Here is a 24,237-nt window from a genome sequence, read left to right on the forward strand (position 1 = left end):
TGATTTTCATTAGAATCCGCTGATTTTTCTTGCCGAGCCAATACTTTTGCTGCACTCGGTTTGTGTTCATTTTCTTTGCTTTCCTTGTATGATCTATATCAAGTGGGAATAAATGTTGTGGTCTTTTTATTGTGTCATCTATACAAGTATGAGAGATTTGCGTTCCTAGAAGAATTTTTCACAGTGTATCAACATCATCGGTAGTCATATTACACAAAGTACGCAAGTACGCTCATATAAAAGTACCAGGTAGTAGCTTTTTGTCACATTTTTCGATACCATCATTTTTTCGCTTTTGCCAACACTGATTGATCGGCTTATAATTGCAATTACTATCCTATTGTAAACTTTCCAAGGCGTTTTACCGGCGTTCTTATGTTCCTTATATGCAATAAAGTCGAGTTCTTTCTCCATGGCCTTACAAACATATTCCTTTGTGGTGGTCTCAATTATATCTTTGCTTGTTAGCTTCCCATCTTAAAGACTTTTAATTTGAAGCAAGAATTTATTCGCAGTTATACTCTTGAACTTTTTAACCCTAATATGTCTTTAAGAGCTCTCATCCTTTTCGCGAGGATTGTGGCTTTATGCGTTTCAATAACAATTACAGCCGCTCTCCTAATCTGTTTCACTTTTTAATTGTTGCCGTTTGCTTCTTAGGGGTTTGCTGCTCCGTTGATTGCCACAAAGGCAGCGCGTTTTTCGCTTCCCTTAGCCCCATATTTTGAGTGGGCGTCGTCCGGCATACTTTTTCACTCGTCGCTTTCATGCCTCTTTCGTTCAAGGCTGTGCCTTACGCAAAGTAGGGGTCAAGCAGTGTACTGCAGGATAGACTGATGCGGAACATAGCTCCCTGAGGCCAACCTATCTTTGTCTAAGGATGAGTTGTCTCTCCTCTGGGACGGTGTGTGCCTTTTCAGGGGCCAAGCCTCTCGTCTACCAAGACCGTTAGTGAGTGGTGATAGCCACACCCTGTACGAGGTGACCCTACTATTAACAAAACGCTACGGATCTAGACTGGGGAGTCGAAAAACACCTCCCCCAATCCAGGGTGTCATGCGAACCGTGCCCATTGGATAGTTTGCAGTCGGGGGTAACTGACTGTATTCGAACGGAGCCTCACTGATACCTGGTCGCCTCAGTGAGTAAGTTAGATCTTACCGTGCTACGGGGGGCTATGGCACGGCGGACCTCTTAACCCCCATACTCGTGGGAATCAAATGAGTACTAAATTGGAAAAAAAAAACAAAAACCAAAAAAGCGGGGCCCCGTACCGCACCAAGACTGGTTAATCAGGTGGAGGCACGTCTCCGAATTACTGAAAGCCAGGTGACTACACCCAAGAAGGGAGAAGTTGGGACGTCAAGCAGTGGATCCAAGGTGACCATTGGTATACTGCATGGACTACAGCCAACGAACACCACTGCTCAAAGAGCAGGGACCAGCAAAAGCACGTCTGAGATAAACATAACAGACGTCAGGAAGGAGACAGGTCTCAGTGGCGCCGGGGTTAAATGGTACCTGCGCTATCTGAAGGAAGGCCTGAAACCAGAAGAGGCCCTTAAGAAGGCTCAGGACAGACCTAAGCCATCTCTACCGGAGCCGAGAAAGCGGGGAGCAGCAGAGATCAGCCCGCATGAAGGGAATGCCCCCAAAAAACCCAGACCTGAACCCTCGGGAGGAGAAAACCCGGGCAGGTCAGGAGTGAAGGCAGGACCCAGGAAGCCCGGCATTAGCTATGCTAGTGCGGTCAAGGGCATTCGGCTGGCCATACTGCCAAAAAGGTTTCCCGAGCAAATACTCACTCGGGAGGAACAGGAAACCATTGAAGAACTGGTCGTCAAGCAGATGATCAAGGGATGGACGTCGAAACTGGTGTTCACCGGGATACGCTTTCGACCAGGCCTTATACTGGTGGACTGCGCGACGGAAGGTACCGCAGAATGGGTCAGAACCATAATTCCTAGATTGCCAGGCTGGGAAGGGGTGGAACTGTCAACATGTGCTGGAGATGATATACCAGGAGCCCACATGGTGACAGTTTTTCTCCCAAAGGCCGCGGCAATAGTAACAGAAGACCTCATGAGACTCCTAATTGCTCAGAACGAAGATCTCCATACTCGACTATGGAGAGTCTTCAGAAGCAAGGTAGAGGGAAAGGGTAAACTCCTCACGATCGGGGTAGATGACCGATCCCTAGAGGCAATTAAACGTCGGAGTTGTCATATCAACTACCGATTTGGCAACATACCCGTGCATGTGCACAAGGAAAAGCCAAGGAAAGAAACCTCGGAGGAGGCATCGGGTGGAAAACTTACCGAGGTCCCTGAAGAAGTCGCGGAAGCCATAGAGGCGGAAAGAACGGGATCAACCAGGGAAATAGACCTGCTGCCCAGTGAAGAGCAGAAGCTGGACGACCTAGACCTAGGACTGCTAGGGCTCGGGGTGGACAGCGACGCGCAGGAAAGCGCCATGTCGGAGGAGGAGGATGACACTCCGACAGTGGAGAAGAGCTCCAAACAATAACGGAGCCAATGGCCAGCACTAGGATAGCCCAGATAAACCTCCACCATGCGAAAGCTGCATCTGCAGTGATTGCAAGGGCAAATTCCAAGGAGAACATTGGAATAGTGCTGGCTCAGGAGCCCTGGGTGTACCGGGGGCAGATTCGCGGTCTGCAAGGAGGAGACATGCAGGTAATTTGGGACTCGTCTTGTGAAAAACCAAGAGCTTGCATAATTCTCAAACGTAATCTAAAATACATATGTCTTTCAGAGTTCTTAACCGGGGACCTTGTGGCTATCCAAGTCTCATTGGAAGCCGGGAGGAGCACTCGAAAGGTAGTGGTAGCATCGGGATACTTCCCAGGAGACGAGAGCCGGACTCCACCGGAACAAGTCGCAAAGCTGACGGAGTATTGCGAGGAGAGGGCGTTACCACTTCTTCTCGGCTGCGATGCCAACGCCCACCACGTAGTGTGGGGAAGCAGTGACACTAATCGTAGAGGTGAGTACCTTCTCGAATTTATTCTTAGTAATAAGTTAGAAATATATAACGTAGGGAACACTCCAACATTTGTGACCAGCACCAGACAAGAGGTACTAGATATAACTCTAGGAAATACCCTAATGAACGGGATGGTCAGGAATTGGAGGGTGTCGGATGAACCCTCAATGTCTGATCACAGGATAATCAGATTCGACATTGAGGGTAACTCCGAAATAAAAAGAATAATAAGGAATCCCAAGAGAACGGATTGGGAATCCTACACAATGCACCTGAGCAACAACATTGCCCACCTTCAAGGGAGCGGTGACATCAGGAGCGAATTAGAATTAGAAACGGTGGTGGAAGACCTCAACACAATCGTCATTGACGCATATGAGGCCAGCTGTCCGGCCAAGACAGTCAAGTCATCAAGGGATGTACCATGGTGGAACAGAAACTTAGCCAGAATGAGAACGGAGGTACGAAAACTCTTTAACCGGGCAAAACGAACCGGGGACTGGCGGAGGTATAAAAATGCACTGACTGCGTATAGCAACGCCATCAGGGAAGCGAAACGGAACAGCTTTAGGGAATTCTGTGAAGGGATTGAACAGATCACAGAAGCAACTAGGCTGTACAAGGCTGTAGCCAAAGACGGGAGAATATCCTCTGTCTGCTTGAAAAAGGAAGATGGGACATTCACCGAGAATGAGGAGGACAGGGTACACCTGCTTCTCAGAACTCATTTCCCGGGGTCCTACCCCTCGGCGGCAGACGACAATAATCTGCCTGACACCCCAACAACGAATAAAAGGGGAAGGAAAGAGAGCTGGAAACTAGCAAAAGAGGTATGCTCGGAAGCTAGGCTAAGATGGGCAGTGGGAACCTTTCAACCAATGAAATCTCCCGGAGCAGATGGCATTTTCCCTGCACTTATCCAGAGGGGCCTAGGAATTATCCTAGAGTCTCTTCTGAGGGTGGTAAGGGGGAGCATAGCACTGGGTTACATACCAAGGGCATGGAGACGGGCAAAAGTGGTCTTTATTCCGAAGGCGGGTAAAAAGGATCCTTTTCACCCTAAATCTTTCAGACCAATCTGCCTAACATCGTTCGTACTCAAAACGGTGGAGAAGGTCATAGACAACTATATTAGAACTAACGTTCTAAAGCGTAATCCCTTACATCACTGTCAACACGCTTACCGGGCAGGAAGGTCAACTGAAACTGCTCTGTATCAGCTGACAGAGGTACTACGGGACGCCATTGAAACAAAAGAAATTGCACTGTGCGCGTTTTTGGATATCGAAGGAGCATTCGACAACACATCGCACACAGAGATACAGGATGCCCTGAGCCGCAAAGGAGTGGGAAACACCCTGGCACTCTGGATGGGCAAAATGCTAGAAAGCAGACAAATAGAGGTACAAACAGGTACAAATTCTATTATCATGAACACCACTCAAGGCTGTCCACAGGGCGGAGTACTATCGCCGCTGATGTGGAGTATGGTAGTGGATGAACTCCTGGACGTGTTAACTAATACTGGAATACAAGTCCAGGGCTACGCGGACGACATTGTTCTAATCTGTAGGGGCAAATATGAAGATACCCTATGTGATAGAATCCAAACTGGATTAAGGGTTACTAGTGCCTGGTGCAGGAAGGTGGGACTGCGGATCAACCCAACCAAAACCACCATAGTACCATTCACTAGGAGGCGTAAGCTGGATCACCTGAAAGCCATAACATTACATGATATGGAGGTGAAACGAGAAACAGAGGTCAAATACTTGGGAATCACGCTAGACCAAAAATTACTCTGGAAGACACATGTCGGAAACACTTGTCGGAAAGCCACGAGGGCTCTGATGACTTGCAGATCCATAGCAGGAAAAAAATGGGGTTGTAGCCCGAAGATACTACTTTGGATATATACTGCAATAGTAAGACCAATGATTACCTATGGAGCGGTAATCTGGGCAGAAAGAACCCAACTCAGCACACAAGCCAGGGAATTACATAAGCTCCAAAGGCTGGCTTGCGTGTGTATCAGTGGGGCAATGAGGACATGCCCAACGGCATCCCTGGAGGTCCTTCTGGGATTAACCCCTCTCCATCTGCACATACAGATGCAGGCAAGGAGATCAATATTCAGGATGGCCGGTAGCATGAGTGAGGCGGGGAGCTGCCTAAATCGAAGGAAGATTGATATCCTTTCTAGGCGGTATCCCGAATTACTGATACCGAGGGACAACATGACAACGAGGTTTCACTTCGATAAGAAGTTTGAAACACGTTGGAGTAACAAGACAAACTGGGAAAGCGTGGCTGTGACATACGGCTTAAACCAGCAACTGATTACTTGGTACACTGACGGATCCCTCACAGCAGAGGGAGCGGGTGCCGGTGTCATTGGTCCAAGGAAAATGTACTTTGAGCCAATGGGCAGGTACACTAGCATATTCCAGGCGGAAATTTACGCCATAGACAAATGTGCCTCCTTTAATCTGCAAAGGAACTACAGGGGGCAGAACATAGCTATTCTCACCGATAGCCAAGCAGCGATCAAGGCACTTAGGTCCAACCAGGTGAACTCTAAACTGGTATGGGAATGCCTTGAGAGACTGAATACACTCGGCTCGTCCAACAAGGTCTGGATACTTTGGGTTCCAGGCCATGCTGGGCTGGAAGGCAATGAGGCAGCGGATGAACTAGCCAAGAAGGGAGCAGGGATGCCTTTATACGGGCCAGAACCCTTCTGTGGAATCGGAAACGGTTTCATGGCTATGAATCTAAGAAACGAAGAAAAACGGTTGAGGGAACTATATTGGGCGGGCCTACCAGGGATGGAGCAGTCCAGGGTGCTTATTGGGGGATACGAACCCATGCGCACAAAGGATTGCTTAAACCTCACCAAAAAGAACCTCCGAATCATAGTGGGAATTCTCACTGGTCATTGTCGGCTGAACTACCACCTAGGGAAGCTAGGGATATCTACGGACACTGCCTGCAGGTTCTGTGAGGAGGAGGACGAAACCTCTATGCACGTCCTGGGACAGTGTCCAGCACTTGTGCAAAGCAGGTCGATACATCTGGGAGAACACTTAATACCAGATGCAAAGCTGAAACTTCTGGAAGTGGGGAACATACTAAAGTTCCTAACGGTTACTGGCCTGCTTGAGATACTATGATCAACAGGTACACTATAACCAGTAAAAGGGGCACAATAGTTCTTTAAGGACGCGGTGCGACTTTCCCTTAACAAAATAATAATAATAATACGCAAAGTAGTGGTCATGGTAAAATACCTCATATCATAGCCCTTACTATATATTCACAATTTTTGCGTTCTTTAATAAACTCATGTCTGGATGGCTCAATGGTTAGAGCGCTCGTAGAGGAATCTCGCGGTTTGGATCTCACTGGTAGCAAAGGGATTTGTATCGGGATTGAATATTGGATACCAGTCGACTCCGATGTGAATGAGTACCCGAGTTAAATGAAAATAATTACAGTTGAATAAACTCCCCCTCCTCCCATTAAAAGATATACATTGAATCGTCGTTGGGAGATCTGCAAAGAATCACATCTTCTGGGTAGGCCCATCAATGAACCCAGCTTTTTCTTTCGTACGATTGTAATATTTAATTCCATAGTAACAAAGATTCCCACTACTGGGACACTATGGTCATTGGATATCGACGGCTGGGTGGCCGCTTCTCCACTCCAAAAAACTGTCCGCACTAACTTCCTGAAGCTCAACACCGTAACATTCTCACTTCTCAGATCTCTTCCTATTTCCAATTCTTTCATGAATGACTTAGTTTTTTTTTATATAAATTCATCGACATTTCCTTTTTTTCGTTCTACCCACTAAGATTCCCGCATGGCTTTGAATTTCTCTATTGAAGTCTAACTGGTTCATATACCTTTCCATCTTGTTCACGCTGTGCGAAAATCAGTCAAATTCAATTTTCACAAAGCGTAAAGCAGTACGTCCTTCAAATATATCACTGACGTTGCTCATTTCAAAGATATGCGTTCCTCCGTGGAATCAACCACTAAGAAATCGTTTACTTGAGTATTAAAACGATCGAGTCTAGCATGCGGGGATTTCAAGCAGTTTTTGGTTCACATTCGTAATTCCCCTAACCGCAATGTGTCTTTCTCCACTCCTTTTTTGCTGACTCCAATGCCAATTTCCCACAACAACCCTGCTTACTTTGTTCTTACTTCTTTTCCGTGTTTACCTCCTCACACCTCTATGTCTCTTCTAAGCGCAGACTATTCTGAGTCGCTCGTCATTTCTCTTCGTACTCTTTTATAGGTTTAGCTCCTCATTGATAAATCTATCAACACCGGAATTGCATCATTTCTAGCTTTTCTGTTCTGTCCCTTTCCCCCTACGCTGAATTTTCAAACAAGGTCTCGAAGAGTGCTATTTTCCATACTCTACTATCTTTATCCCCAAAAGCGCAGACCCTACGCAAGCTATGGACTAGCGTCCTATCGCACGCCGTTACCCTGCCCAAATGCCTTAAATTATGGCAGGAAGTACACGTCATTTATACTCACATCAATCACAACATATTCCTCTCCGAATTCTCCCCTTGAACAACTTCCTCCAATCAATTATCACGCGGTTTGTCTCCCATCTTTCCAGCCAATCCTCCAGAATTTCTTCTAATGCTTGCCCATCCATCCATCTCTCTTTTCTATGGAGATTCTCAAGGCTCTGTGCTAGACTTCTCATTATTTCTACTGTTTATTAAAGACCTCCCGTGTTTCACCACCTTCCACTTTACGCAGACAACCTTAAATTGCTTGATCTACTTTTCTCAATTGTGACTGATTCGTTCTCGAAAATGTACAAGACAAACTTACCAGAAACTTCCCCTTTAAAAATAACTTTTCCCGCGTGGAGTCGTTTTTCCGACTCCGCACCCGCAACGACGAATCTTCCCGGACATACGCTCTGTAATTGCCCAATGGAAATCTCTGCCTCCTCTTATATTAACTTCAGCATTACTCTCCGTAGTGGGATACTTTCTAAGTTTTCTTCGCGGAGTTCGATAGCTATTTTCAATCCCGATACCGAGATTCCGCGGTCCTACAACTTGGTTTCTTTGACTCTGCCTCTCTTCTTAATTTGAAGCATTGAATAAGTTATTTACTTCTCTGATGGCAATACGTATTTGGAAAATCTATCTTCTCCTTTTTTTTGAGAATTGTGGGGTCATAAGTCCGCATCAACTTGATGCCGGACTGGACCAAATAGGGAGCAACTTACTGCTTCTTTTTTTGGTCCACGGACCCCTCGTTTAGGGTTTAGCACCCAAACTTGAAAAAAAATTTTAAAGTCCTAAGCCCTAAACGAGGGGTCCGTGGACCAAAAAAAAGAGGGAGTAAGTTGCTCCCCATTTCGTCCGGTCCGTCATCAAGTTGACGCGGACTTAGGACCCCACAATTCTCAAAAAATAGGGGAAGATAGATTTTCCAATTACGTGCTGTCATCAGGAAAGTCTGAATATGACAGTTACGCAACTCACGTGACAGTATGCTCTGTTCTAACTGAGAAAAAAAACAATTCTTTAGGAATAATGTTTAATAATTACTTCAAAATAATTTTTCAAGAATAACAAAAGTGTGTTAGTCCTAAATACTACTTCTTCGTAAAGAAACTCATTATCGATCCTTGTTTTGTTGCGGGTTTCGAAGGAGGTTTCACCGTTTTACCTTTTCCTTTTGTCTGGGGTTCCTTGTTTTCCAGTTTGCTTTCAACCGTCTCCAATTTTACTGTCTTTTCATCAGATGGAGCGTCTTCTGGCTCTGACGAACTGTACTCTTCACTTTCTTTAACTGTCCCTAGGATAAGAACAACAATATATTAAATTATTCGGTATCGTCTGAAATGGTTTTGAGTCGAGTTACTTATAAACCCATCTTCATCCTCGTAAGTTTTTGTCACGATCCGACGTTTTTTAGATTTTCCAATTTTGGGAAGGTTGGGGCTTGAGATTTTGGTCTCCTTTTTTTCTTCTTCAACATTGTTACTTTGTTCTGGCTCTTCCATTTCATCGGATTCTTTTCCAGAGGTTTCAGGCTCGGATTTAACTGCAATTGTTTTTAAATTTGAAATTACCTCTTTGCACTTTGACTGTAATATTGTTGTTATTTGTTCCACATGAATCATAGCTTTTATTCTCAACTAAATATAGCCGACAATGAGAATACTGTTCGCAAATTAAAACAAGTATGTCCTTTTTAACATGTAAGCATACCTTCATCCTCATCACTATCAGCCATAAGCATGATTCTAGAGCCTTTTGACCGTGCTTTCTTTTTCTCTTGTTCGACCTTGCGACGTTTTGGGGGATTATCGGTCGACTCAGCCGGTATTTGCTCATCACTTTCAGAGTGTCCTAAAAGGCAGATAACACTTAGTTAAAATCTTATTAAACAATATTATGATAAAAATATTACCATTGGACACTGAACTTCGTTTACCATTATGTTTTTCAGATTTCGACTCTTCAGGTTTACCGTTTTCTTTCTTGATTTCTTTTTCAATTGGCGGACTTGTCACCTTCTCACTTTTAGTCTGAGATTTTGCAGAAAAGAATGATCCTATTAAGCCATTTTTCTTGCCCACTTCTTTTTTGATGGGGGACTTCTTCTTGGGTGAAATCTTTTCAGTTTTTGTTGAGGTTTGATGTTTAGTTGGAGATTTAGGTTCGGTTTTAACAGACTTGCTACTTGAAACACCGTTCTTTATCTTCAGCGAGTTTGCGGTGGCAAATGGTTGGGAGCCTTTTTGCGTTGATGCTTCATTTTTCAGTGGAGGTGAATCTATCTCTTTGTGAGATTCCCGTTGTGAACCACTGTCTGATAACTGTATCCGCTTCCTGAAGTACGGACGACAATTAATTTAAGAATATTATTTCGTGGGATTGACCATTACCTTTTTGTTTCTAGTACTAGTGGCGTTACTATTGTTGGTGTGTCTGGACCCAGCCGAATGCTATATAACATTGGAAAGCCTTCACTGAGCTTTCCCGAGAGTGATGGAATTTTCTCCTCTGAAGCTATCTGTAGTTGGTTTACAAAAAGGTGTCTTTATTTTAGTCATTGGTAAATACTGCATTACAAGTGTAAAATTTGGGATAGTTGTTAAATAGAGCCGGAAATTAGTTTTAGAGGTTTTGGGATAAATACTCAGACGTCTCTGAAACAGGAAGCAGATACCATTGGAGAGTTTATGACGTTAACTTATTTCAATGCATCAAGCAAAGCAATAGTAGCTACCTCCTCGAGGTTTAGAGTAAAAGGTCATACCCAGAATAATCTGCTTACTTAGTAGTTACCAGAAGAGGTCGAAAGCTGTAGGAGGTAGCAACTTATCAATATAAACATATCTTTTAAAGAAATGACAGTCATGCCACGGATATCTAGGTTACTGTTTATCATCTTAGATATTGAAGTGGAGGATATAATACCCTCCCCTGGAACCTGCTTCTCTAACATGATTACCGTAATGTGGATAATTTTCCAGAAAAAAGAAAAATGTATATCTCCTGTTAATTCCGTTGTGGGGCATAGAGTGTCCACACAGTTTCAGTTTTTAATGAGACTGTGCTTCAATTTCAGTATTATAATATTATGCTGTGCTGCTACAGCAGTGGGAAGGAATCATAAAGAATGACAGATTTAATGTATGAGCTCCATTTACCCCTTAATGGACATGACAGGTCAACGATGCCTACACGACATCGTTCACCACTCGCTGAAATGAACTTTCAGCTCCTTTCTGGATTTCCTGAGACCTTTGCACTTCTCCTCCACTGTTGTGCACCGTGTGGTCCTGTAACGTTTCACTCGTTGGCCATCTTTTGATAGAAGATTACACTGCATGGCGTAGCCAAAGGTGGAGTTATCGTCCTTCCTTAATTTGTGACCTATCAATTCCGCCGTTCGATCAATTTGTCCTGGGTAATTAGCCTGTACATAAGCCCACGAAGTTACTCGTTCGAAATTGTATCAGATGAGACGGTACAGACAAGTGTTGACGAAGGCTTGGAGCTTTCCAATAACAACTGTGGTTCCTTTGCAAGTGTTACTGCCATATAAGAACACAGAAAAAACATTAGCACAGAACAGTCTCAACTTGATCTTGGTGTTAAGATAAATGCATCTCCAGATGCAGATGCATCAATCACATCAAATTCGGTGCCACCATCAGCCTTCGATACTCTGCCCATTAATGCAGATAGATGGAATGGAGTGAAAGTCAAATTGAGAACTTGAATTTTCTTAGTGTTTATTTTTAGTATGACCCTACTGACCTCTCTTTTCAAATCTAGAGCCATTTGACCAAGATTCCTAACTCGATGAGCGAACAAACTGTTGTCATTAGTGTGGTTGAAGTGTTCGAGTGTCCGAGGCGTTGTTGACATTTCAGTAGCAATAAAATTTGCAAATTTGCAAGGTGTTTTAAGATCATAGTAGCACATATATAAATGTACTACAACTATCAAAGGGGCACAGTAGTTCTTTAAGATGCAGCACACATCCAATAAAACAATAAAAATAAAGCAGTTACACTTCCTCATTTTTGATAAATTAATAAAAAGAGCGTAGAGAAGATACATGGATTGTTCTATCCCTTGAATATTATGTCCGATAACAGTAAACTTTCGCTAATTTGCAGGTGGCTTGCCCACAAATTTCTATCCCTTTTAGTCGGCTTTTACGACAAACAGGGAATATTTGGAGTGTATTCGTAGACCCGAAATCACAGGGCAATTGAATGAATGGATTTGAGTGAATTGATATCAGGAGCCATGGATGAAATCAGGCAACTCCCTGAACTCTAGTATTATATAATAATGAAACAATTGTATGCATTGAAGAAATGGTCATTGACTTATTTGTATTTTAGTATTGGAAATTTCCGTGCTAGTTTACAGGTAGATGGATTCTTTAGTAGAACAGCTCAGGCAATATCATCAAAATCAACGGCGCAACAACCGGTATCCGGTCTAGGCCTACCTTGGTAAGAAACTACAGATATCCGGAGGTCCACGAATTCGATATCCCTAAGAGCTGTCTGACCTACGCCATCGCACCACCAGACGAGCCACATCTACGTTTCCCTGGGTAGAGAGTATGGGAATAATTCCGAAACTCCTTTGATTGATGCTGGTGAAGCGTCTCTCTGCAATTTGCGTCAGAGATTTCCCTCGAGTGCGTAAAATGTATTGTTGTCCGATCTTGTCTTTGAAAGGCCAGAATTGTTATTTTGTGTCTTAATATATTTAATTTAGCAAAATATCGACAATGAATTCTCATAACTAAATTCTTTTAGGAAAACCTCACAGCAAGGAAAGAACCCATAGTCCTATCTCACCGACACCTGAAACAGAAGAGATAAGGTTGAGGATGTGAACCATTTGGGGATCTCCCCTCTTCGCTGTTCATTTTCGAATTTTTTTTTGTTTTCAAAAGTATATTTTCAGATTATGGTCTAATCTAGCATCATGTATAAGACACTTGAGGAGTAGTACATGTTTGCTGCTGGAGGCTTGTCACTTATACACTTAATGGTAATAAGCACTGTCTCATTGAAAATCAAATGAAATGCTGAAATTATTAAATGAAAATACCGGGTGGCCACAACGACGGGCAATTCAACTCCTTAAAATTAAGCGCCCTTCCTATGAGTTGTGGTTTAATAATAACATCAGATCGTAAAAACCGACTAAATGGGATAGAAATTTATAGGCTAAAAGCCTGCAACTTTTCGAAACTGAATGCTAGACTGACCTCATGGCTACCGGAAACGATTTATAATTGGTTCCTGGAATGTACGCACGCATCCCGACAATAGTATCAAGGGCGCCAGAATACTCGCTTTTTCCAATTCCGCCGGTACAAATGGACCATTATGGGCCTATTCGAATTAATCTGAAGAGCGCTTCTCTCCCTATTAGTGCACTGTGCCTTTATACTATGGAAAACTTAGTGCTCGTAGGCGCAAATTCGGTGTCGGACTATTACTGACAGCTACCTCATGGCGCACGCTCATTACCTGCAGGTGGGTTTCTGACTGGATCTTGAGTAATTCTACTGTGTTGTTTTTAGTTAGAAAAGCCAAAAAGAAAAGCTACACTTTTTAGCAGTCTGCTAGACTAAAACGCACTGAAGAAGAGAATAATTGGCCCTCGAAATATCAGTATATGAGAAATATAAATTCTTATTCGGCAGTTCAGGAAAATTTAGTCTTTTCTTTCTAGTTTTTCTAACTAAGCATATTGGCGCCCAGATTCTGAAAAATGATAAATGACAATTTCGTCCAGAGCAGAGATAACTCACCAGACGGTGCCTTACCTTTGCCCTGGGACTAGCGTGATCGAAAGTGGCCACAAGTGGTAATGGTTCCTTTATATATAATCGCAAGCATGACGTGGCTGCGTATTATATACGCGTGAAAACCGCCTCACCTAAACACAGAAGTGAAAAGAAGTTTCTTCTCATGGTCGCTTACCTTTGCTTAGGGGTCGCTATTGCGAGCGGACCAGTGTATCGGTCTCATAAATTCAATATGGGCCGCCTCCGCGATCTAGTTGCCGTCCATCAGTGTGACAGCACCCTTACTGTGCAAACAACACAAACTCTAAACAACCTGACAGAAACAGGTTAGCACTGGGCCGCCATCAAAGGTGCCCTGGTCTCTATTGGGAATGAAGTTGTCATCCCAAAGACACGTTACAAGACCTGTATAGCTGTGAAAGCGTAGAGGCGATTCAATGAGCGTAAGGAGTTGGGAACTGTTTTGATGACTGCAAGCAGGGATGAGCGCGGCCCATTAGAGTTCCTTACCGCAAGAAAGTACGAAAGGTGATCATTAGCCTTTGGATCTTCGCGTTTGGATGTAATTGGTAGGCTCCTGAATAACGATGATGAGTTGTCGGAGAAGTTCCACATCTTGTAGATAAAGTAGCGGTACAAGCCGATATACATTGCTCCACCAAAAAAGCAAAATTATGATTGCTATTCGACTTCTTTCTTAGCCGATGATCCTTGAGATTCTGAAGAAAGACACCCGTCTTGAGTGCGACAACTGGAGGTTTATTTGCGTCGCAAAAGTGAATACAACGAAGGCTTGATTGACACAGAGCATGCTGGTTTCTTTTCTGGATCCTCCTGCATCGGCCACACTAACACCTTTCGAATCATTGTGGGATAGTGTGCCGAGTTTAGATAACCGCTCGACAGCGTGTACAGGGAGTGTATCTGGGATGATTGAACATTTCGGAGAAACTAATTGCAGTTATCAGAACGACATATGATGGCGCAAAAGTCACGTATTGAAAAAAAGTCGCAAGAGGAGGAGATGCCATTATCATCGATATTTCTTCACGTAATTAGTGGTGTTTTTCATTTTACCTTGGCCGGAAAACGGGGTGGAGTCCAATGGAAGATGCTACCTGACATGACATCTACTTGCTCTTTCACCTAGTAGGCCTTGACCAAATGGTTCCTGATTTGATTAAGAAGACGAGCAAAATCAAATCTGAAAATGCACCTATCTCAACATCAACTTCAAGATTTTTTGCACCGAAGTTCTCTCCCTGCTCCTAAGACAACAACTAATGAAAAACTTCCTCGGTGCACGGCCAGGTGCTTGTGGACATATCGATAAGAAAGCGGAAGTGATAGGTCACACATTAAGAAAAGGCGACCACTCCATTTCGAGTTGCAATTTGACCCACTACCGAAGATGGCCGGCGAGTGGTTCAACCTAGAACTGCATGGTGCAGAACAGTGGAAGAACATTGCAGACTTCTCTCACATAGGAGATCATGCTAACCCTGATAAGTCATGCGGGCAAGTGATTTCAAATGGCTCGAATTCGAACAGGATTGTTCTCCTTTGCTAGGTTGGTGCATGCTAAAGGAGGCAGCAGATACTCCAACATATCTCCGACAGACTCCCCGAAATAGTAGTTTCACCTGCCAAACTACCATATCCGTTAAAAAAAAATAAACTTCATTTGTTAATTACAATGGTTTAAAAATTGAATTCTCATAAGGCGGAACAGAAAACGCGTTGACACCATCAAGCGAGCAATTTGAATCTTATCTACGTGAAGGCATCCGGTTTAGTGTTTCTTACTTGTTATATTTGAAGTAACCAAGCAGTTTCTAACAGGAAAGTGGGAAATTGATGCATGAATGGACAATCCTCCAAGTTACTTTATGTTTCGGCAGTAATGGTAACAAGCTATGTAGCAAATTCTGACATTTTTACCTAAACAGCAATAAAACGTACGTTTCAGAAAGATTCATTGGCCCCAAAAACCGTTCGGCGGGGTTTTTGTGGAGTTATCTGTGCAGCAAGGCGCAAAACAATATTTCAGCGTCCCCCTTGGCATTTCCCGCGGGAAATTAATTTTGACAGTTTTATATTTTTATGAGTAACTGTCAGTTGCCGGGCTACTGAAGTTTCTTGGATCGAGTTGTGACGTCACACATGGCGCGGGCTTTTCAGTCTGTTTGAATTTCGTTTAAATCTAAAATGTTGATAATTTCAAACACACAGTTTTTTCCAAAAAGGGTTTTTGAGAGTTTTGTTAGATTGCACCATAGAAGTGATTTTCGTCATTAGTGAAAATCAGGTGGGGAGTCTACTGTCATCAGATAAACTGTTGCTAAACCCGGGCTGAAAGTGAAAATTATCCTGGCACTCATCAAAATGGCACAATCAAATCTCGTTAGTCCATTTTGTTAGTATTCTGGAAACCAGTAGAAAGTTTCGGCTTCAGGGAAAATCATCTACAGTGCTGGGCAAGAAAATCCGATCAGTAAGAGAATCTGATTTTTGAGAAAAAATATCCAGCTGATAAAAAAGTAAATATTTTAGGAGGGACTTTTATTGAAAATTGGTCTACTTTACGAAAAATAGGTGAATTTAGTTTGTGTTTCATATCAATCACAAAACTCGACGTATTACAATAATTTTTGTTTGTTTGTTTGTAAGCAATAACTTCATAAATACTTAATTAAAATTTCGTTGCATCTCCTTTTGCCTTATTAACGGCTCTAATCCTCGCTGGCGTTGATGAAATGCAATTCTGTAGAATTTGCAAGTCGATTTCGTCATTCCACGTCCTTAAGAGGATCAAATCCATCTCATGTTGGCTTTTCGGATTCTATTTAGCTTCCTTTTTCTTCTTTAATGCCTACAAGTTTTCTATGGGGTTTAAATTCGGACTGTTCCACTGAGTTTTCGGCCAGAAAGTTACGCGCCTCCAAAGTAAAAAAAGTCAAATAATTAGGAATAAAACAGCTAGAGAAAGGAAAATAAATTATTAGTTACAATGTGGGGCCTGTACGAGGGCGCAGAATCTTCCTGAAAGATGACCTCTCTTGAATACTGATATTGCTCTTAAATGCAAGGTATCAACTCCTTCTCCAAAAATTTGTTTATAGACTGGACCATTGACTCTTCCGTCAATTGATGAAAGTCCTCTCACACCATAAAACGAAAAGCAGCCCAAGATCATCCTGCTCACCGACAAATTTGATCTTCTCCATACGTGGTGGATCCCATCCGACCCAGAAATATGAAATTGGAATTCATCGGAGAATGTAACAATTTGCCACTATTGCAGGGTCCAATTTTCGTGATCCTTTGCCCATAAATAGCGTTGCTCCCGCATTTTTCTATTTAAAAAAGTCTTCTTTGCGGGTCGTCCGCTATGAAGTCCGCCCTCTCTATGCCTCCGACGAATCGTTCATGCATCAATTTCTGTCCGAATAGCATCATTGAACTATTTTTAATGTCCGATGGACTTTTGAACCGTTCTCGCGACTGATGTAGTCTTTCTCGTCCTTCCAGGACCCTGTTTTCGGCCAGTAAACCCAGTTGCCCGGCATTTTTATAAAAAGTTAGCTACAGAGGACTGACTAAACCCCACAACGACTGCTATTTGTCGTGTGCTATATTTTTCATGGAATAAGGCAATTATTTTTCTTGTCTCGATATCACTCATTGTATGTGTTTTGGCCATTTTTTTAATTAATGCACTTCAAAAACTCATCACTGCGAGAAACTACAATCTAACGGTGCTAATATTTTCTTCACTTATTTATACACCAAAAAACTGCTTGTCAATTCAAATTGAGACTAAGTAGGACGCACTTAACTGACCGGATTTATTTGCCCAGTACGGTACTCCTCCTCCCATCACTCTCGTCCGACCTCCGAGTTGCATGTATACCTCGAAGCAACCAATTATTTGGAAGGCATGCATAGTCACGTATGAAGTTCTATTCATGCTTACCAGCACGTAGCGTGTCAGACACAATCTTTTCACAACAAGTATATCTTGTCAGAAACAGCATAGGTGCATCCCAGTGGGCCTTTGTTTACTTGGTTTTTATATCAAAGATTTTACCAATGCAAACTGGAGAAAATGAATTCATTTAAAATTAATATGCTTTTCTCGACAAATTTAACTACCGTACTTTCTTCATGACATCGTAATCATTCGTCTAGTCATCCAAGCTGCTGACAAATTCACAGATGAAGAAAGAAGGCGCACACAGGATATGTAATAGGCAGTACCCATACTAAAAGGTACGGAATTGCGAATGCATTGGAGCTTATCCATACTTATCATAGGTCCTGAACCACAGGTAGATACTACTAGATGTTTACGGATAAGCTTACCCGATACATTCGCAAGTCCTTACCTTTTAGTGTGGGTACCGCCTATTAGATATACTCTGGCTGAAGTTGAACACACTTCTAATTAACATCTTAAGATTTTTTTGAATTGCAATTTGTCAAGGTGAATATGAGAGTTACAATAGAGGAATACTTATATGCTACAGGCAGCAACAACATCACATCACACCGACAAATTGCGCAGCTGTTTAAGACTTGTCAACGTGAGGCAACGTACTTTATACTATTCTCAATAAAACGGAAATAAAATGCTGATATCAGGTAAGAGATTAATAAAGTATAGTTCAAGTTACTCCACTATGCTAAATCCTACCTTATTTCTCTTGGTGACAAGGACGCACGACAGGTTGACCAAGAAAACTCACTAGAACGGGTCCCGGTCCTGTCAAGAAATGGGCAAGAGTTCTAGACGCATGGGCGACATCAGGACGTAAGTAAACTAGTCCGAGCAAAACATATACGTGTCTGCACGTTGAATAGTGGCAGCCTCACTGAAAAGATGGAGGAACTCGCAACTCGATGGTGCGGTGCCAAAAGCTGCGACATAGAACACGAACGCGGTAAAAATGGTTATATACTTCTCTATTTTGGTAGCCCACATACTCAATATAGTGTTGATATTGCCGCCTCTGAGGATTTCCGTCATGCCATTAAAGAAGTCGAGCGATTTGATGATAGGCTAATAAAGCTCACCATTATTTCGGCTTCACAATTCACGACCTTGAACTTGTAAATACATGATTCATGAAACGATTATCTCATCTTCCTACATTTTGTAGTGGGAACAGTAAAACGCAAGCCGACTATATCCTCATAAGACGCCGATAATTTATCACCATCTCTGACTACAAAGCCGTTCACTATGAAGCCATTGCACCTCAACATACGCTATTGATTGCTGTTTTTCGGATCAAGAAACCGATAAAACAGTGTGAGGGACGTACTGGCCCGCGCCACATTAAATGGCGGCGATTTCATGAGAAAAAAGAAATAATCTCACACGATTACCAACCATTACGAATATCGAAGAGTCGTGAAATCAGACTCAAAACACGATCCACAAAACGGCCTATGCAACCCTCGTGGTCACCAACCCAGGTAACCTAGAGATGTACTTGGCTTTTAAATGAGGATGTTCAAATGAAGGTCCGTGAAAAGAAACGGCTCTGCCATAAGATTCGGGACGATGAAGACCACAAGAATGCCGACCGGGAAGCAAAGAAAACGATCGCTATTACCTGAACGGTCCATTATAAATATCTTTACGATAAACTAGACACTAGGGACGGCGAGAGAGATCTGCATCGATTTGTCAAAAGCCGACACCAAAGCACACAGGATATCGAACACTTCTGTTGCGTTAATGACAAGATCGGTACTTTGCTCACCGATCGATAAGCCACGACGGATAGATGGCAGGAATATTTGGAGCAAGTTTCAACAGAAGAATCTGCTCTTCCTCCACTTCTACAAGCACTGCCAACATTTGGAATAATTCCATCTGTCAGCGCCACCACACTTTGATCTTAGCGATAAGGCGAGAGAAAGACGGGGCGGCAACCCTGTCGGCCAAACCAAAACCAAGTGGCCGAGGAGAACCTCCATAGTGGTGGCCCCGGGAGACGTTATACTCACTTTGGCTTGCCGGCTTTGATGTAGTAGGCGAATGCTCCAAAAGCCTAATCGGGGCGATCAGACCCGAGTCTGCACGGGGACTCATCTAAAGTGGCAAATTGGTAACGGAACGTCACCAGGGGTATACTGGTACCATGGGAACCGTTGTATGTGAGTACAGCTCGGTTATTTGCGGTTAGCCTACTAGTGGGAGCTTCATGGGGTTGTTGGTTATGCTCAAGTGAGAAGAGACGGGTGCCGTACTCCTTAGTTCGGTAGAGATTTAGGTATGTCTTGCATCCACCAGTATGAATGCTAAGCCATGCACTTGGTATAGACTGGTACCGTTGTTGCTTGTCTCAGCGGGGCTCTGATTGTGGTCAAAAAATCAATCCATGTCTTAAGAAGACCATGGGATTAACTCGTCGCTCACGTAAAACCCTCAAGGACTCACTCACTGTCAGCGCGACTGAAGTCGAAGAAGCAATCAAACGAATGAAATTGGGGAAAAGCAGCAGAATCTGATCTGACTCAGTGAGTTCTTCAATCGGCTTATTGAGGAAAGTGAAACACCATCTCACTGGCAACAACCTTTCCAATTTGGAAAAATATAGTCCAGCAGAGTCTCTCAGAGTGTCATATAATGAAGACTTTTGAACGCATGCGCAGATTTGTCAAAACTGAGGAATTACTGATGCAATACACGTTGCGCGATTACTCATGGAGAAACACCGCGAGAAGCATCGCCCCCTTCACATTGCATTTCTGGATCTAGAGTAGGCGTTTGACCGTATGCCACAAGAACTTTTAGCTAATAATACCCATTTAGTTAATACAACTTTATTTTACACATTATAGCTAACACTATTATTATAAAAACGTATCGGGATCAATTTTTTAATTCGAGTTAATTTTGTAAATAATTAAAATTACAACTTCTATCTCCCGTAAAATTCTCGATCCTAGATTCATAAATCTTTTTTCGTAATCTCCTTCTCTCTATGACGGCTGACGGAAGACTCGCCATTTTTTTCTTGTGATTCCGCCGCCTACTAATGGCATTCTTCCACCGCCTGCTCTTCACTACTGTGGCGAGTTCTAAAAAATGTGTGGAGAGCGCCGGTGGCGTCCTCTGACCGCTCACATTCGCAATATTCGAAATAAATTTCGTATGTCGCGAATACTGCCGCACCACATCGCTCCGCCCCCAGATGAAACCGAACTACGTTCCCCATCAGTCCGCGAAGCGAACGCACCGTTGCTTTGGGGCGCACACGGGCTTCAACCTGGACAGGGAGACCGCCTTCTCGTGTCCACCGATTTCCAGCTGGAAAAAATGTTTTCATCATCATCATCATCAACGGCGCAACAACCGGTATCCGGTCTAGGCCTGCCTTAATAAGGAACTCCAGACATCCCGATTTTGCGCCGAGGTCCACCAATTCGATATCCCTAAAAGCTGTCTGGCGTCCTGGCCCACGCCATCGCTCCATCTTAGGCAGGGTCTGCCTCGTCTTCTTTTCCTACCATAGATATTGCCCTTATAGACTTTCCGGGTGGGATCATCTTCATCCATACGGATTAAGTGACCCGCCCACCGTAACCTATTGAGCCGGATTTTATCCACAACCGGACGGTCATGGTATCGCTCATCGTCGTCATTGTGTAGGCTACGGAATCGTCCATCCTCATGTAGGGGGCCAAAAATTCTTCGGAGGATTCTTCTCTCGAACGCGGCCAAGAGTTCGCAATTTTTCTTGCTAAGAACCCAAGTTTCCGAGGAATACATGAGGACTGGCAAGATCATAGTCTTGTACAGTAAGAGCTTTGACCCTATGGTGAGACGTTTCGAGCGGAACAGTCTTTGTAAGCTGAAGTAGGCTCTGTTGGCTGACAACAACCGTGCGCGGATTTCATCATCGTAGTTGTTATCGGTTGTGATTTTCGACCCTAGATAGGAGAAATTGTCAACGGTCTCAAAGTTGTATTCCCCTATCCTTATTCTTGTTCGTGCTTGTGTTTGACCAGTGCGGTTTGATGTTGTTGGTTGATTCGTCTTCGGTGCTGACGTTGCCACCATGTATTTTGTCTTGCCTTCGTTGATGTGCAGCCCAAGATCTCGCGCCGCCTGCTCGATCTGGATGAAGGCAGTTTGAACGTCTCGGGTGGTTCTTCCCATGATGTCGATATCGTCAGCATAGGCCAGTAGTTGGGTGGACTTGAAGAGGATCGTACCTCTTGCATTCACCTCAGCATCACGGATCACTTTCTCGAGGGCCAGGTTAAAGAGGACGCATGATAGCGCATCCCCTTGACGTAGACCGTTGTTGATGTCGAATGGTCTTGAGAGTGATCCTGCTGCTTTTATCTGGTCTCGCACATTGGTCAGGGTCAGCCTAGTCAATCTTATTAATTTCGTCGGGATACCGAATTCTCTCATGGCCGTGTACAGTTTTACCCTGGCTATGCTATCATAGGCGGCTTTAAAGTCGATGAACAGATGGTGCAACTGTTGTCCATATTCCAACAGTTTTTCCATCACCTGCCACAGAGAGAAAATCTGATTTGTTGCTGATTTGCCTGGAGTGAAGCCTCTTTGGTATGGGCCAATGATGTTCTGGGCATATGGGGCTATCCGGCCTAGCAAGATAGTGGAGAATATCTTATAGATGGTACTCAGCAACGTGATACCTCTATAATTGCTGCACTGTGTGATATCTCCCTTTTTATGTATGAGACAGATTATGCCTCGCTGCCAATCGTTAGGCGTCAATGTTTTCCCTGCTCGAAAACGCGGTACAGGCCTTCATAAGGAGGCTGCAGCGGCTTCCGGACGACATCCGTCCTGACCAGGACGTGCGTACACGTGTCCAGTTCCTCGCGCGCACAGACAGGTGCGGACGCGTGTTGGGTGGGAGGTGTGGCCTTAATGCGTCGGAGATTGTCTCTCAGCAGACGCACCAACCCCGACTCTGTGAAACCCGATCTCTTGTCGATGACCGGATGACTTGAGAGTCTCGGGTTCTCCCCGTATACAAGCTCCGCGGGGTTGGCAGCAAATTCCTCTCGGCGGGTTGTACGTAGGCCGAGTAGGACGAGAAGCAAGGCTTGGATCCAAGACGGATCGTCGCGTGCCATAATGGCGGCTTTCAGCGTCCGGTGCCAACGTTCTAGCATCGTATTGGATTGCGGGTGGTATGCAGTAGTCCGACTCGCCATTTTTTTCTTGTCACTCCGCTGCCTACTAATGGCACTCTTCCATCGCCTGCTCTCCACTCCTGTGGCGAAATTCGCAACATTCGAAATAAATCTCGAATGCTGCGAATCCTGCCGCGCCATAGACTCATCTGGTGTGCTCTGCGACAGCAGCTGGTACCAGAAGAACTCATGCGCTGGGTTAAATTGCTCTACCACCATCCGGAAAGTAAAGTTCGATTGTGGAAAAATAGCGAGAGAGGTGTCTTAGATACACTATGAGGAAGCGTATCCACGGGGGTAGCGCAACACGGCAAAAATATTCTTTGCTACAATTCGGACGTGTGCTGTGGATTGTCTGTGAAAAATGAATGAAAAAATACTTTTGTGACACGCTCCGTGCTGATAGATATGAACAGAGCTTAAAACGTACGCAGAAGGGTAGGATAATTTGATCACCCCTTCCCATCCAGCCCAGCATCTGCGGCGTAGATTGAAAATTCCATCTAATCATTATCAGAGCGGCCAAACTAGACGCATTAACAGCGCAAAATTCACCTTCGCAGTCAGTTTTGTTCAACATCTGGAACTGCAGGAACAGCGAATGGAAGCTTGGAGCTTAGCCCCTCATGTCTGCATCGTTTCATTTGGATTCGTTGGCCTGAGACAATATCAAACAAAGAATTTCGTTCCGTGGACTTATTGACCAGAAAGCGGTAGTGGAAGTGGAGAGAAGACATACGAAAACTCCACTTCCGGGCGCAATGGCCTACGCCGGGCTGCCTTTAGAATTTTTAGCGTAGTAATAGCTTCTCGGGGCTTAGGGCTGAAAAACATTTCCGAACACCGTCGATGGCGCGTAAATGCGGTTGAAGGGTTACGGTCCACAAATAGGAGTTTATGGCAAACGCATATAAAATTAGCTATTTCTAACGACACAGCATATGCCTTACAATATAGATCATATGAATAGCGTCCATAACTTTCGATTTTGAATTGAAAACTTCGCTGAACCTACCGTCATGAACGTGGAACCATCCTCCCGGCTTCCGCGTACCAAGAACTGTTTTACGAGAGGTTTTCCTCCTGCACAATTGTTCATCCATTTCTCCAGAGTTGCTGCACTACTTTTCAAGCTCATCGACCAGTTTTCTGAGAGGACACTTATGTTCACCTGAGGGAAAATGGGAAATCAGCTTCCATTGCACAAATCGTGAAATTTTGTTATCCACCGTCTTCCCACTGTCAAGAATATCACTTGAAATTTCCTTCAAACACAGTTCGCTATCCACTTCATTCATGTTGGGGACCTTCATAGACTTAGGTATCTAAACTATTTATATAATAACAGTTGACGGCAAGTGGGAATTGTGCAAAACGTAATAATCACGAAAACACTTCACTGTTTATTTTCGCGCCTAACTTAGCTGCCACATTTGTCCGTTGCCGAACATATGTTAGTGCTGCCTTGTGGAAATATTTTTTAGTTGATGCTCAGCTGATGGATATCGCCAACTAAAGAATAAAAAAGTGTACAATGCTTCACATTACAAACTCAACACTTCTGATCTAAAGCAATTGTGTAAATTTAGAGAAGATTGCTATCTGATATTGTTATTTGCTGCTGAAATGATTTTTAAACAAGTTTAACCAATATTTATTTGATATTTTCGATACAGTCCCAACGGA

At 43.7% G+C, this 24,237-nt stretch overlaps 1 protein-coding gene across 1 annotated transcript; it reads right to left on the reverse strand.

Annotated features, from left to right (window-relative positions):
* Window positions 1-8,575: 8,575 nt before the first annotated feature.
* On the reverse strand, window positions 8,576-24,023 carry LOC119649307 (protein IWS1 homolog A-like). The gene is made up of 7 exons (XM_038051408.1): window positions 23,781-24,023; window positions 23,567-23,722; window positions 9,950-10,077; window positions 9,472-9,893; window positions 9,270-9,410; window positions 8,920-9,102; window positions 8,576-8,853 (listed from the first exon to the last, which is right to left on the reverse strand). The coding sequence occupies exons 1-7, from the start codon at window positions 23,862-23,864 to the stop codon at window positions 8,651-8,653; spliced, it is 1,317 nt and encodes a 438-aa protein (XP_037907336.1). The 5' UTR covers window positions 23,865-24,023; the 3' UTR covers window positions 8,576-8,650.
* Between the last annotated feature and the right edge of the window lie 214 nt (window positions 24,024-24,237).

The sequence above is a fragment of the Hermetia illucens genome, chromosome 1 (genome assembly GCF_905115235.1).
Source record: "Hermetia illucens chromosome 1, iHerIll2.2.curated.20191125, whole genome shotgun sequence".
NCBI lineage: Eukaryota > Metazoa > Arthropoda > Insecta > Diptera > Stratiomyidae > Hermetia > Hermetia illucens.

Excerpts from the sequence above, each read along its gene's own strand:
- LOC119649307 (XM_038051408.1), bottom strand. The coding sequence starts at position 23,864 with ATGAAGGTCCCCAACATGAATGAAGTGGATAGCGAACTGTGTTTGAAG. Across the intron at positions 10,078-23,566 it reads ATGGTTCCACGTTCATGACG|ATAGCTTCAGAGGAGAAAAT; the intron begins GTAGGTTCAGCG and ends AACCAACTACAG. Across the intron at positions 9,894-9,949 it reads CTAGTACTAGAAACAAAAAG|GAAGCGGATACAGTTATCAG; the intron begins GTAATGGTCAAT and ends TCCGTACTTCAG.